The sequence below is a fragment of the Hemiscyllium ocellatum genome, chromosome 10 (assembly GCF_020745735.1).
Source record: "Hemiscyllium ocellatum isolate sHemOce1 chromosome 10, sHemOce1.pat.X.cur, whole genome shotgun sequence".
Taxonomy (NCBI): Eukaryota; Metazoa; Chordata; class Chondrichthyes; order Orectolobiformes; family Hemiscylliidae; genus Hemiscyllium; species Hemiscyllium ocellatum.
The window spans coordinates 56,833,379-56,849,598 of NC_083410.1; the positions used below are offsets into that span (position 1 = coordinate 56,833,379).

A 16,220-nucleotide genomic window follows, 5' to 3' on the forward strand; every position below is an offset into this window, starting at 1 on the left:
GGCCTCCATCATCATGTGTTAGGTTTGCAGGTTAAATTCATCTGAAAGAGCTAAAACTGTAATTTTACGAGCACTCTCTTACAATAGCGAAAAACAAAATGTCTCAAGTTGTTGGAACGCTCCTTGCAGCGACCTGCCTGTTGCCATGTGAGAGACGCGCGTGTGTAACCTAGCAACTGACAGGCAACATGACGTTCTCCAGGTGGACTTTGACAAAACAGTCCTGACGAGCAGGCTTCAGGTAAAGCTCAATATCTCTTGTTATCACTGCCTCCACCAAAATGCAGCAGGCTCCAAAGGAGCGAGTTTTCATCGAACAAATGGTCACCAGGCGGTTTTAGTAAGTATAATCTTAACAGCATTCCAACCAACTCGAAACTCACCAAGACAAATTAAAATGAAGAACAATGTCCTCCCTGTGTTGCAGTTCCCTGGCATATTTCTCGACGAAAATCGAAAGGGAATAGTCAGACCACCAACAAACTCCAGGCCTAATGCAAACAAAAATCGCTCCATCTTATTTATTTGGGAACGGAACACAATAATTATATTTATGCTGAGGCACGATCAGGCATTCATTTCACGCAAGAGACGTCCTGTGATGCAATTTAACTAATTAGGCCATGCGCTCACAAACAAGAACCATTGTACGTGCAAATACTCTTAAAAAATAGCAGCCCTCTGAAAGGATTTTTAAAATAAGTTTTACTCTGATTATTACTTAAAAATGTTGACACTAGGATTCACCTAAACGGTGATTAAACCTATCACCAATACCAATAATAACTTTGTACCTCAAATGCATTATACGGTAGTGTTTACTTTTGATTTTAAATGGAAAACTAGGTACTGACAATTTTGAGGAATAATCATACGCTATCTAAACGCTGACCATGGTGTAGAAATAGGATTAGTAATATATTTTAAAGTCAGAGGTTTGCCTTGGCTTCAGAAGTTTATTTATTTGAATATTTATTGAAGGTACTTCTAATTTGCCAAGTCGCAGGTCAGTTTCTGTAAAGCAGACTTTCCATTTAGCCATATGCCGTATCGTGGCTCCTATTCTCATAGATTATGATAATCCTTTTTATAATTCTGTTGCACACAGCAAGTCTGCAGTTGACAATGATCAAGTTGAATTGTTAAAAAGGCAAATTTGAGAGAAGAGCTGTGTCTTTAAGTGTTCTCACTAAAACTAATGTAAGATCCTCCCCATGTTACACTTAAAACATTTCTTGTAACTTACATAAAGTTAAGTAATTTTCTGGAAAATAATTATATCGGTCTAGCAAAAAAAATTGAAGCGATCATAATGCTGATTTAATTGTTTTTCACCAAATGACAAATATTTAAACAATTTTTCTATTAACTTGGAATAAAAGTCAGATAAAAATGTATGTGCTCCACTTAAAGCATAATTAATTATATTTTGCAAAATATAGCGTGAATGTGGACCTATTAGTATTTGCTTACAATCATCAACTAGTCTATCAAATATTCACAGGATCCAAGCTATAGACCAGTGAGCCTGACAATGGTGGTGGGCAAGTTGTTGGAGGGAATCCTGAGGGACAGGGCTTACATGCATTTGGAAAGGCAAGGACTGATTAGGGAGAGTCAACATGGCTTTGTGCATAGGAAGTCATGTCTCACAAACTTGATTGAGGTTTTTGAAGAAGTAACAAGGAGGATTGATGAGGGCAGAGTGGTGGGCATGATCTGTATGGACTTCAGTAAGACATTCGACAAGGTTCCTCATGGTCGACCAGTTAGTAAGGTTAGATCTCATGGAATACAGGGAGAACTAGCTATTTGGATACAGAACTGGGTTGAAGTTAGAAGAGAGAGGGTCAGAGTGGAGGTTTGCTTTTCAGACTGGAGGCCTTTGACCAGTGGTGTGCCAGAAGGATAGCTTCTGGGTTCACTGCTTTTTGTCATTTATATAAATGTTTTGAATGTGAACATAGAAGGTATGGTTAGTAAGTTTGCAGATGACACCAAAATAGAAAGTGTAGTGGACAGCAAAGAAGGTATCTCAGATTACAATGGTATCTTGATCAGATGGGCCCGTGGGTTGAGGGATGGTAGATGGATATTCATTTAGATAAATATGAGGTGCTGCATTTTGGAAAGACAAATCAGAGCAGGACTTATACACTTAATGGTAAGGTCCTGGGGAGTGTTGCTGAACAAAGAGACCTTGGAGTGCAAGTTCGTAGTTCCTTGAAAGTGGATTCACAGGTAGAAAAGATAGTGAGGAAGACATTTGGTACACTTTCTTTTATTGATCAGAGCATTGAGGATAGGAGCTGGGAGGTCATGTTGTGGCTGTACAGGACACTGGTAAGGAAGCTTTTGGAATATTTTGGGCAATTCTGGTCTCCCTCCTATGGAAGGATGTTATGAAACTTGAAAGGATTCAGAAAAGATTTACAAGGATGTTGCCAGGGTTGGAGGATTTGAGCTATAGGAAGAGGCTGTATAGGCTGGGGCTGATTTACCTAGAGCATTGGAGGCTGAGGGGTGACATTATAAGGGTTTATAAAATCGTGAGGAGCATAGTAAGGGTAAATAGACAAGGTCTTTTCCCTGGGTGAGAGAGTCCAGAACTAGAGGGCATAGCTTTAGGATGAGAGGGGAAAAGTTTAAAAGGGACGTAAGGGGCAACTTTTTCATGGAGAGGTGCGTGTATGGAATGTGCTGCCAGAGAAAGTGGTGAAAGGTCGTACAATTACATCATTTAAAAGGCATTTGGATGGGTATATGAATAGGAAGGGTTCAGAGGAATATGGGCCAAGTGCTAGCAAATGGGACTAGATTAGGTTAGGATATCAGTTGGCATGGACGAGTTGGACTGAAGGGTGTGTTTCTGTGCCGTACATCTCTATGACTCCATATGACCAATCTAATTCATATCCTAAAATATCCTAAACTTTACAATGTTATCACCTGTTCCTAAGTGCAAAAAGTATATATTGTTGGTGCAGATCAGATGCATAAGAACATGAGAAACAGGAAAATAAGTTGGCGATCCAGCCATTGAATAGTTGATGATTAATTCATCTTTTATCTCAACTACACCTTTAATGTGTTTACTATGAAGGACTTTCCTTTCCAACCTATTCCCTCATCTGAGGCATGGTGACCCTCACTTCTAACTACCACCAGTTGTCTCTCTCCTGTAGTTTGGTCGGACCATAGCGACTTTACCTTTGATTTGCCTTCAACTTTGATTTCCAAAAATCATACAGACCCAAGATAAAATGTTTGTGGCAAAAACGGAAGTTGCTGGAAAAGCTCAGCAGGTCTTGCAGCATCTGTGAAGAAAATTCACAGTTCACATTTCGGGTCCAGTGACCCTTCCTTAGAACGGAAGTGTATGTGCGATTGGCTGATTTGAACTCAGCACCCTATCAGGGTGCTCTTCATATAAATTGGCTCAAAAATAAGAGTTAAAACCTATAAAATCACTTCAGTTGAAGCCTATGTAAATTTTGTACTGTGTTTTATCAGAAAATGATGTCAACGACGTTGTCAAGGAATAACGTATTTATTACATTCTCTAATAAGAATCATTTTGAAGTTACAATAAAAATCAATTAGAAAGGCATCTTGATGAAATACATTTTGCCCCATTTATACATTGCTCTGGTTAAGAGAAGCATATCATTTTGAATTGAACTCTAATTGTACAATCTCCCAGAATGCAAAAATGCTTCTTGTAATTGACTGTTGTATTTGTGACCTCTCCACTCTATTAACATTCCATTCGTTGAGAGATTCTGACAGACTGCTTAATCATATTGAAGTGAATTGCCAAACCATTAACCATTGGCCCATAAAACCAATTGTGGAAAGAACAGCTTGTAAGGAAGTTGTCCAAATATAACAGACAACTAATTTTTCTGGATGCTGTTTAGTGATAAGCGCTATAATAGATTGTCGGTCATAATTGAGTACTTTTGTAATCTAGTATTAATATATTTGGCACACTTTGATAGAGTCAGACTGAACAGATGGCTCTGAATTCTGAATTTCAGTGGGACAGTCATGTTAGGTAGATGGCCCTTCCATCATTGTATGAATAGTGGGAGCTCATAAAGTTGTTCTTCTTTATAGGACTAACTGTCTTATTAACTATATCAAAATCATTGCAACCATAAAGGAAAGTTCACATTGTGTCTCTTCAGACTAATAGTCAGCCTTTGAATATAACCAATGATTCACATTATGGGTCTGGGAAAAAAATGAAAAGATGTTTTTTAAAAAATGATGAATTAAATGAGCCAACTAATTCAGTCAAGTCTAATGGGAGAAATTAATTTAAATCATGCTGAATATTTGAAATTTCAAACTGACATTCTTTATCATCATTCATCAGACTTTAACTACATCATTAAATGGACAAGGTTTTGCTTCAGAAGAAAGAACATGGCACATGCCCCTGTACCAGAGGAATCATACTATTAGAACAATGTCGATGTATTAGAACAATGAACATGCAGATTGAGGGAATGAAGAAAGTGATCTTCAGTGAAAGGGTACCAGCCCTATATGTACACCTATTACAGGAACACCTTACATTGAGAGGTGCAGACCTTCCAGGAGGTACATGTGATGCAGTATATCAATGGGATAGGAGTGACTCTTTGGTCTGTAGTTGCAGAGGTCATAGCAGTCAAATTGTGATGAATTGTAGAAATACAATTTTCACTCCCAGTTAATTTTAATCAATGTTCAGAGATGTTATTACACACCTGTGAAGCAGGTGAGACTTGAACCTAAGCCTCCTAGCTCAGAGTTATGGACTTTGCTACTGTGCCATGAGTGCCCTGTGTCCAGGCAGAAACATGGCTAAAAGTGTAGAGTTACACCTGTATTATGATTGATCAGATGTCAATCTGTTATTCTCCTTTTACCATTCATTTCAGTCTTTACTTTCCTGTTTCTTCATTTCTTTTTCTTTATTTCTTTCTCTTCCACGTTTCTTAACTGCTTTCTCTTTTCATGGCCTATTTGATTGTGAAATTTAATTTCTCCCCTGAGGAACAGCAGTCATTACTTGCTTGGTAATTAGATCCATTAAGGGATATTGAATGAATTGTTTGTACAGGAAATGTGTTCACTTGTATTGAAAAAAAAACTGAAGCACGAATCACTGGAAAATTTTGAAAAAAGGAACAATAGTTTTGTACAATTGCTACTCTATTGACTCAATTGGATATACTTGATTTGCATATTCACCAGTCTATTCTAACCACAATTTGATAATATTGAGAGTGAGATTCCTAGACTTTGAAACTTTAGCAATGGTATACTATAGCACCATTAATTTAAGGAATTGCAATCATTATTTCAACATTCACTGTTTGAAAAGAAGCCTCTTAACCATTTGTGAGTCTACTGTAGACAAGGTTCTGTAAAATTTGCGACTTTGAATAGGACTTCCAAAATGACTTGAGAGACAAGTTGTTAGTTTCTGTGTGCTCAGTTATCGTACATATGGTGCTTCTGAGTACTACTGTATTTGTTAGTGCCATTGCTTCAATCTGTAACAGAGAGCTTTCAGGAACAGAAGGCAGTGGTGACAGAGGGCTGCTGGGGCAGACAAATGGATCCTGTCTGGAGGAAAGGGTTTCTTTGGGTCCAGAGAGCTCACTGGGAGAAGGATCAGACAGACAAAGAATTTCCTCAACTGGATGTAAAAAAAAGGCTTAATTCCAAGTGAATACTGTGTCTTCCATGTTTGACTTTAATTTGTCTCATATTTGTAATGACCCACTATCAGAGGAATAAAAGATCCCTGCTTTATGTTCTTTTGGTCTTTCTGTATGTTCAAATCTCATGGCGTAGTCAACAGGAGTCCATAGCATAACTATCAAGTCATAGGAGATGAGGTTGAAAGGTACCTATTTGAGATGGAACAGATGGTGCGGGATTTGAAAGTGGCAATTTCCACGCAGGAAGCTGAAGCTGCTCTCGCATAATTCAAAGCTCAGCAGACAAAATTGGACCTTGCATCTCCATTCCTTTGGCACTGCAGAGGAATGAAGTAGTATTCCTGTATTCCTGGATATTCTGTCCATTGGAGTGGGAAGATGGACAGATTATGGGGAAGACCAGAAACACCTGATGATTTGGCACTTCTGAAGGATCATCTCGTGAAAGTAGTGACTAATTGGGAACCTCCAAATTAAGTTGAGAAGGCTTAATAGTAATAAAGCACAGATCCAATCTTTGCTGTCCCGTCACTGTGGTAAGTGAGATGTTCAACTATTTGGTTGGAGGGAACTGGTAGAGGGAACCAGGTTTCTCCAGGAAGAGGTTCACTCATACGTAGAGTGATAGGAATGTGCTTTACAGTAAACGTGGAATTTGACAAATGAAATGCATCTGTCATTGTTCTTAAAGATGCATGCCAGCTACCTCCAACTAGTTGACATCAGGGTTTTCCAGAGGATTATATGTTACATGTGGTAGAGATCATACTCATCATTGTCAGGGAAAAGGGTAGGATACACATGCAGATGCCAATTTCAGTGACATTGATGTTTACTCCACCCAAGTACACCGTAGGTGAGTTAGACCAGTCACTGTTGTGGATAATGGACTGACTGGAAAAGGCATTTCTAACCTAATTTCAAAGATGGACATTGGCAAATTGGAGGATACGCAGAGGAAGCAGCTTTTTTCTACTTCTACTAAGTGCAGGACAACTTTCAATAAAGATGATGATGACATTGCGTATTGTGACTTGGTGAGCCACATGATGATGATGAAAGGTGACTGTCCAGTAAAGATTCCTTATCGCCAGATCATTTGGAGAAGTCTTTAAAGCAAGATATCATCCAAGAGTCATCAAGCCCAGAACCATCATCCACATTCCTTGGAAAGAAATGAGTCAGAAAGCTGAGGATCTGAGTTAACTTCTGGGCATTAATGGAAAGACCCATGCTTATCATTTAACAGGATTTGAGAAAACATTGCAAGTTCTCAAAGGTCCACAGTATCTGCAGTGTTGATTTGGCTCACAGTTTATAACCACCTCCACATTGTTGAAGAAGACATTGAAGTGATGGAATTCCAAGTAGACACTGGGGTACTTTATGGCTACACAAGAATGCCACTTGGGCTCTGTATTGTCCCTGCCACTTTCAAGCGTGTAATGGGTAAAGCTTTTTGTGATCTTCATTTTCAGTTATTTGGATGATATATACATCTCTACTTCAATATTTGAGGCCCTTGCATGATACGACACCTCAACTACTTTGGGCAGTTCATTATCAAGGAAATCATTGTTCCTGATGGTGAGAACGTTCAACTGGTAGAGGATTAGCCCCAGCCTAAGTTGGGGAAGGATCTGCATTGGTTCCTTGGTCTATTTGGTGACTAAAAGAGATTTGGGCAAGAATACACACAATGTCTGTCTCGCTCCATGATCTGCTGAGAAAATCAGAGTATGGTAAAAGACTGTATGGAAAAAGATGAACGATGTGTGATACATCATAGAGAGTTGGACCCCAGAATGTGAAGACTCCTTCCGCACCCACAAACAGAACCTTGTCTCATCGCCCATCCATGGCTCTCAGATTTCCATCTCTATTTCATATTGGAAAGTGACACCAGTTTCCTCAGCATAGGAACAGTGCTATCACAGGCCTAAGGCAGAAAAAAGTGGTTATAGCTATGTCACTTGGAATCTCAAGCCAAACAGAAGGAATATGGAGAATTACTCCAGTATGACACTTGAATTGTTAGCTTTGAGGTGGGTTAGTTCCTTGAAATTTAGAGACGTTCTGATCGGCGCAGACTTTGAAAAGTTTACAGGCAACAGCCCATTCAGCTACTTTCAAACAGCTACCACAGTTGAAGCAGTAGACTCGCAATAGGCTGCTGGACTCACTCAATTTTGATTCTAGATCTGGGACAGGTCAGGCAAAAGTAATGCAAGTACTGATGCCCTTATTTGGAGGTACATTCTGTCCGGCTGGAAGGCATTGTGGGTGACAACGTGTCCACGGTCAAAGGCAGCATTCCGATTCCAATTCCCTCTGATATCAGTCTAAGATGCAGTGGAGTATCATCTGCACTTATGAGTGAGATTTGAACCTGGTCAGACAAGTAGCCCCAGATATGGTTTCACCTTTATCATATGCAGGTATCTTGAAAGAAGAACTCAGGCAGCTTCAGCTGATTAACATGGGCATCAATAGACAGCACTATTATTGGAAAGCACACCATCCACCAACATAGCACCAGATGATGAAGGAGTCCAAAAAGGTACAGTAACATTTGAGATGCTGGAAGAAGATCTGGGAGGAGAATGGAGTCCTCTGTCAGCAGGTTCATTATAAAGACAGAGAGATGAAGCAACTCATCTTTCTTGACATAGAGTCATAGAAATGTACAGCGTAGAAACAGACCCTTCGGTCCAACCTGTCCATGCCGACCAGATATCCCAACCCAATCTAATCCCACCTGCCAGCACTAGGCCCATATCCCTCCAAACCCTTCCTATTCATATACCCATCCAAATGCCTCTTAAAGGTTGCAATTGTACCAGCCTCCACCATCCTCAAGTCTCAGGTTTTCGGAGCAAGCCATGCTCAAGCAACAATCCAAACATCAGAAAAGCAGATTGTGCTGACCGGAGAGTCATGCTACTGGCCCAGGGTGACTGCTGATATTGATAATTACTGTCAAATTTGAGAGGGATGTATTTTGGCCAAAATGGGATACCTGGTCACCAAGAAATCTCAGGAGATCCTTGCAAACAATTTTATTGAGCATAACCCTAGTAGTAATGGGACTGAACACATTCTTGTACTCAGAGACGATTTCATCTAGTTCATGCAGGCCTTTTCCACCTTTGACCTAAAGGCCTCAGCTATAGCCAGAGTGATAGTGCAGGATGGATTTGTCCAATTCATTGTTCCATGTCAATATTACAATGATTTGGGAACAAAATCCGACAAGATCTTTGCAAGTTAATGGCAGTGCCATGAGCCACACCACTGTCTATCATCCAGAGGGTAATGACATTGTGAATAATTCAATCACTCTTTGCATGATTGTCTGCGCACCTTGCCTGCGATGAATAAATGGAAATGGCTTAAGAATATTCTGGATCTCGATTCATTTTCTAATAGCACTCTGCACTCATCCATGGACTATACTCCCCACAACCTTTTCTTTAGACATGTCCTAGCCATCTCTTGAACCATCTCCTGGCATGAATCACATCTTCTGATGGAGATGATCAGGTCAGTGTGTGGATAGCCAAGCATCACATGAGGCTCAGTCAGGTGTTTGAAATGGTATCCAAGAGGATGGAGAGAGAAGTACTGAGAAAAAAAGGCATTAAACAATTGGAAGACTGATCACCAGTGTAGAGGGATTGTCCTATGAGCAAAGGTTGAATACATTGGGACGTGAGTTGTTGGAATTTAGAAGAATGAGAGGTTCTTAAGGGGCTTGGCAGAGTAATTACTGAGAAGATGTTTCCCTTCTAGGACGAGAGGGCATAGTCTCAGAATAAAGGAGTGCCAATGTAACACTGAGATGAGGAGGAATTTCTTCTGTCAGACAATTATGAGTCTTCAGAATTCCTTGCCACAGAGAGCTGTGGGAGCAAAACCCTTGTCTATGTTAATGATTTGGAGATACCAGTGTTGGATTGGGAGTGTACAAAGTTAAACATCACACAAGGAGATCCAAGATGGCGGCGACTCAGCAAGTCTGAGTCTACAGAGCCCTTCCCAAAACCTGGGTAAAGTGGGTTTCCTGCCCCCACCACAATTGCCAAACCACCCAAAAAATTTCTTTAATGTTAATTAGCTGCTGAATATTATATTTAAATAGTCTAATACTGAGTGGATAATGAGTAAATCAAAGGGACCCCGCAGCTCTCAGAAAACAAAGACCCCTCCCCCACCCTCCTCTCTGATGTTTTTACATCAGCTCCGGCTGCAGCTGATGTAAAAACAGGCCTTGTAGAGATGATTGCCAGATTGGAATCGACACTCGTCAATTTCATTGCAGAATCCCGACAGAGATGGAATGCATTCGAAGAAAAGCTGCAGAAACAGAATCAAACCATGGAGGAGCTGCAGGGCCGAGTGGAGGGGGCGGAACTAAAGGCCACGACCTCCGAGACTGCAGCTCAAACAGCTACAGAACAGGTGCGAGCTCTGGAGCAGAGAGTCCGGGCCTTTGAAATTTACATCGATGATATTGACAACAGAAATTGGAGAAAGAATATTCGGTTGCTGGGCCTTCAAGAGCAAGAAGGGAAAGAACAGTTAGCAGCATTTCTGGAGCGATGGCTGCCCCAGCTTTTAAACCTGGGGGCTGAAACTGACCGGGTAAGGGTGGAGTGGGCCTACCGGGTCGCAGGACGCAGATCTGGCCCAAACCAGCGCCCACGCCCGGTCCTGTTCCGGCTGCAGAGTTATAGGGAGAGGCAGATACTCCTGGATGCCTCCAGAAAGCTTGGAAAGGATCCTAAAGCTATGATTCATGAAGGATCCAAGATTATGTTATTTCAGGACTTCTCCCCGGCTTTGGCACGAAGAAGGAAGGCGTTTGATGAGGTGAAGAAATGTTTAAGGGACTTAGATATTCAATACACCTTACGCTACCCAGCGACGTTATACTTTACCCACGAAGGATCCGAGTATAATTTTAGATCATCGGAAGAGGCCAAGAAACTTTTAGACTCGGTTAAATAAATCGTAAGAGACAATTTATGTTGGCTTGCCTCTCCCACACTCCGTGGGGAGAAATGGATACTTTATTCTACTTTACTTTTGCCTCTGGGAGCGGGGTTGTCTTCCTTGCTATGTTATTATACTTAACTGTAATCTGTTGGAGTTGTAATTTTATAGTTATGTGTGTTTGTACGTGGCATTGATGCTATTAGATATACTCAGGTATGGGTGGGGAGGGGTGGGGGTGCGGCGCTCACTGTTAACTCTAGCTCGGTATTATATCTAAATCCTATTGAGGAGCGCCCGGGTCGAGGGTGGGACACTGTTTGGGAGAGGATATGGTGGAACGTTGGAAAGGTAGTAAGGCCCCCTGAGAACAAGGGGGAAGATCTCCATTCAAACATGTTTAATTTTTTTTTTGTTTGTTCTTATTGTTTGGAAATAGCTTCCTTTTTATCATACTGGTATGAGTGTATTAGAGAACATTTTCTCTTATTTGAAGGATGTAAGCGACTCAACTATACACTCTGGATGATTGTGGATTAGTTGAATTTTGATGATTATATATTTAAGATCTATTTTTATATTAATGTTTGTGCTTGAAAATTCTGCTTATTTTTGTAAATTTGTCAAAATGTTAAATTCCCAATAAAAATATCTATAAAAAAAAACATCACACAATACCAGGTTATAGTCTAGCAGGTTTATTTGGAAGCACTAGCTTTTGGAGTGCTCTCCTTCATCAGGTGGTTGTGGAGTGTAAGATCGTAAAACACAGAATTTATAGCAAAAGTTTACAGTGTGATGTAACTGAAATTCTATATTGAAAAAGAGCTGGATTGTTTGTTAAGTCTCTCATCTTTTAGAATGAACATGTTGGTTTCAGTACTTTCATATGTAAATCACAGAGCTTTTTAAAAGTTTCATTCTCAAGTGAACTTTTAACAATCAGTGTCATGTCAGCCCAGATAATGCATTTAAGGGGTAAGCTGCCCTGTGTGAGACCGTCTGTGTCACAATATTTAGACTGATTCTAATCTTAAAAATGGATTTACAGGATCTTACATGGATTCGTGCAATTTTTGAGCAAAATGAAATGTAATTCTGCAAGTATAAATTCACCCCACAAACAATGTGTGTGTGTGTGTGTGGTGGTGAGAGCTTATGAGTGACTGTGGGAGAGTGTGTGTACATGTGTGTGCAAAGGGGTATAAGTCTGTGAGAGGGTGCGTGTGAGTGTATGAGTGTATGTGTGGGCATATGAGAGAGAGCTTGTGTATGACAGAGTCTGCATGTGCGTATGAGTCTGTAGGTGTGTGTGTGTGTGTGTGGCCGAGCTGAGGCCTCAACCGGGATCTTGGGTTCATGTCACACTACAGGTAACTCCACTGCACTACACACAGATGCGCACACACACACAGACAGACAGACACACACACACACTCCCACAGACACACACACGCTCCTAGGAGGAGGAGTGAAAGGCAGGAAAGTGATTGTGAGGAATGGTCAGGGAGTGAACCAGACAGAGAGCTGGAACAGTTAAACTAACCCTCTCTGGACGAAAGGGTGTCTTTCATGGAAGCAAGGCTCATGGGGAGGTGGATCAGACACAGAAAGGATTTTCTCAACCAAATGTAAAAAAACATACGCAGGCTTAATCCCATGTAAATACTGTGCCTTCCGTGTATACATTTCCTACTTTGTTGAAATGATCGGATGTGAGTAAAATAAATAAACCATGCTTTATGATCTTTGGGTTGTGTGTGTTAAGATCTAATGTTACACATCTTCATACAGTTGTCCTTGTTGATTGTGAGAGATATATTGCAGTAGTCCACAGGAAGAAAAAGATATATATTGGAAGCATATTCTATTACCTTAAGGAGTATCAACTGTAATGCTAATGCATACTTATTGATCTTGTCAGTATGAAATAACGCATCATCTAGGTATTGTACTGGTGAAAATTTATGTAATCGATTCCAACATTGTGGTGGTTCAATATCTGCTTTCATGGAAGTGAATCTTTTAATCTTTACTATTGTCAGTGCTGGAAGCCCCCACACCAGCTACTGACATCCCCTTCCAGCATTCCAGAGTAACTGCATTTTCGTTTACAACAAGTAATATTTATTTAGCACTCTTACTTCGTAAAGCTTCCCAAGATATTTTACAGGAACATTGTCAAACAGAATTTGATATCAGTCTGCATAACAGGATATTAGGGAAATTGTCCAAAAGATTGGTTAAAGATGTGGGTTTTGAGGGGATCCAAGATGGCGGCGACCCAGCAAGACTGAGTCCACAGTGCTCTACCCAAAATTTGGGCAAAGTGGATCACCCACCCCCACCACACTCACTAAACCATTTATAACAGTTGTTAACCTTAAATAGTTACCTATTAGTACATTTAAATAGTCTAATACTAGCTGGAAAATGAGTAAAGGGAAGGGAACAGGCGGCTCTAAGAAAGCAGGGACCCCTCCCCCACCCTCTCCCTCTTCAGCTGCAACAAAGGTGTCTTCAGCTACTTCAGGAGATTTACCAATGAAGATGAGCTTTGAGGAGATGTTTGCCAGGTGGGAGGCGAAGATTGATGCTTTTATCGATGAGTCTCGGCAGAGCAGAGAGGCACTATCAGCCGAGCTGCAGAAGCAGGGCAGAGACATTCAGGAATTGGGGTGCCGAGTCAGAGAGGTGGAGTCGAAGGCCGCAGCCTCAGAGACTGCGATAAAATCGGCAGCCGACCACATCCGTTTTCTCGAGAATTGAGTCCAGAACCTAGAAAACCACATTGATGACCTCGAAAATCGATGTCGTAGAAAAAATATTCGGTTGTTGGGCCTGCCCGAGCAGGAAGAGGGAGGCAAGCTCACAGCATTCTTAGAGCATTGGCTGCCACAACTTTTAAATTTGCATAATGGATCAGGCCAGGTAAGAGTAGAATGGGCCTACCGGGTCACAGTACGTGGACCCGGCTCAACCCAGCGCCCACGCCCGGTCCTGTTCCAGCTGCAGAGCTATAGGGAGAGGCAGATGCTCCTGGAAGCCTCAAGAAATCTGGGAAAAGATCCCCAAGCTATGACCCACAAAGGATCCAGGATCATGCTGTTCCAGGACTTCTCCCCAGCTTTGGTCCGAAAGAGGAAGGCATTCGATGAGGCGAAGAAGCGTTTAAGGGACTTAAATATCCAGTACTCCTTACGATATCCAGTGACGCTACGCCTTAGCCACGAAGGATCCATATATAACTTCGGATCACCGGAGAAGGCTAAGGAATTCTTGGACTCTCTTAAATAAACTGTAAGAGATTGTGGACGTTGGTCTGCCTTTCCCATTATTTTGGTTTACATCCCTTCATCTTTTCCTATCTTTCCCCCTGTGTGTGTATGTATATATATATGTTGGGGCGTTTGGTTAATGTTGGTGGGGAGAGGTGGTTACCTTATTCTATTTTACTTCTGTTTTTAGGAGCGGGGTTGTTTTTCTTTCCCCTGTTATTTTGTGGTATTATATTTAAGTATTACATGTTGAGATTGTAATCTTATAGTTATATATGGTATTAATATTCCCAAATATATTTAGGTGTGGGTGGGGGTGGGTTGTTCGCTGTTAACTCTAGCTTTATATTATATTTGAATTCTCCTCATTTTATTGAGGAACACCTGGGTCAAGGGTGGGGCACTGGTTGGAAGAGGGTAAGATGGACTGTGGGAGAGGAAGTGACGCTCTCTGGGAACAAGGGAGAAAATCTCCAATTCGGAATGTTTTATATCTTTTATACTTAGAAAGAGTTTTTTGTCATATTGTTTTGAGTGTATCAGAGAGTCTTTACTTTTGTAAATCTTGTATGCTCCATGCTCGGGATGTTCTAGATAGGGTTTCCCCTCCCGAGGGGTCTCGGATCTGTCCAGACGATTATGGCTGAACAGTCGGTTAAGTGGTGCACCTGGAATGTCAGGGGGAGTAATTCGCCAGTTAAAAGGAAGAAAATATTATCAAATCTTAAGAAGGAGAGAGTTGATATAGCTCTCCTACAGGAGACACACCTGTCAGATAAAGAACACTTAAAATTACGACAGGGCGGATTTGATCAGGCCTTTTTTTCCTCTTTTAATTCAAAAAGCAGGGGAGTCGTTATCCTTGTCCGGAAGAACTTCCCTTTGAAAATTCTAAATCAGATAAAAGACGAATCTGGACGATATATTTTGATTAAAGCCCTCATAAATGGAGAGGAATATGGGATCTTAAATGTGTACTGCCCCCCGGCACACCCCTTTAAATTCATAACGGAAGCTTTTTCAAAACTGATGGCCTTTGGTGCCCGTCATACAATTATAGGGGGAGACTTTAATTGTATTATGGATCCGGAAATAGACAGGATTCCCAAGAGTGCCGCTGGAGTATCTCCCAGATCTAGACAACTGGCGGACCTGAATAAAGAATTAGGATTGGTAGATGTATGGAGATGTCTCCATCCACAGGGTAGAGATTTTTCTTTCTACTCTAATCCACATAAATGTCACACAAGAATTGATATGTTTTTTGCCCCATCGATTTTTCTAAATTCTATAGCAACCTGTAAAATAGGTACGATAGCAATCTCTGACCATGCCGCTGTATACATGGAAACTAAGGTAAAGAACAATGGGACAACCGCTCGGCATTGGCGTATGGACCCCTTCCTGATAAAAGATAGCAAATTTTTAAAGTACTTCTCCCAAGAACTTAAAACTTTTTTAGAAATTAATACTGGTACGGCTAGCAATCCGTCAATGATGTGGGAGACCATCAAAGCTTATGCACGAGGTTTGATCATCTCCTATTCAGCGACCCAGAGGAAAATGAAGGGAGAGCAACAGCATCTGCTCGAAGCTCACCTAAAAGCAGCCGAAACAGCATACGCTGATAGACCTTCTATCACAAAATTGCAGAGGATTACAGCTCTTAGGACAGCTTTAAACACCGCGCTTACTCAAACGGCTAAAAGGGAAATATTATTTGCGAAACAAAGATTATATGAATATGGCGACAAACCGGGTAGATACTTAGCATTTCTTGCAAAGAAAAAGAAAGCCCCTCAAACTATTCCGACCATCAAGGAAAGTACAGGTACCCTGACTCACGATCATAAAAAGATCAATGCGACCTTTAAAGAATTTTATTCTGAACTATATAGATCGCAGGATTGTGAAGATAGGATTAGGAGGATGCAGTCATTTTTTAAAAATTTGACCTTCCCGGACCTGACTCCGGAACAGGTGTCGGCCCTAAATACCCCTTTAACAGTCCAAGAAATACTTGAGGCAATTAGGCAACTTCAGAGCGGAAAAGCACCGGGCCCGGATGGTTTTCAAGCTGAATTCTATAAAGAATTTAAAGGAATATTGGTTGACCCACTTATGGATATGTATAATTTTGCGCATAGTCAGGTCTGTCTCCCACCCACGCTGAAAGAAGCAAATATTTCTCTTATCCTCAAAAAAGGAGAAGACCCAGAAGATTGTG

At 41.0% G+C, this 16,220-nt stretch overlaps 1 protein-coding gene across 1 annotated transcript in view; it reads left to right on the forward strand.

Annotated features, from left to right (window-relative positions):
• Positions 1–281: 281 nt before the first annotated feature.
• Positions 282–16,220, forward strand: part of LOC132819559 (uncharacterized protein C2orf73-like) — a 102,135-nt gene continuing 86,196 nt past the window's right edge. Inside the window, 1 exon segment of the mRNA XM_060831127.1 lies at positions 282–340. Within this exon segment, the coding sequence (XP_060687110.1) occupies positions 282–340 (59 nt within the window).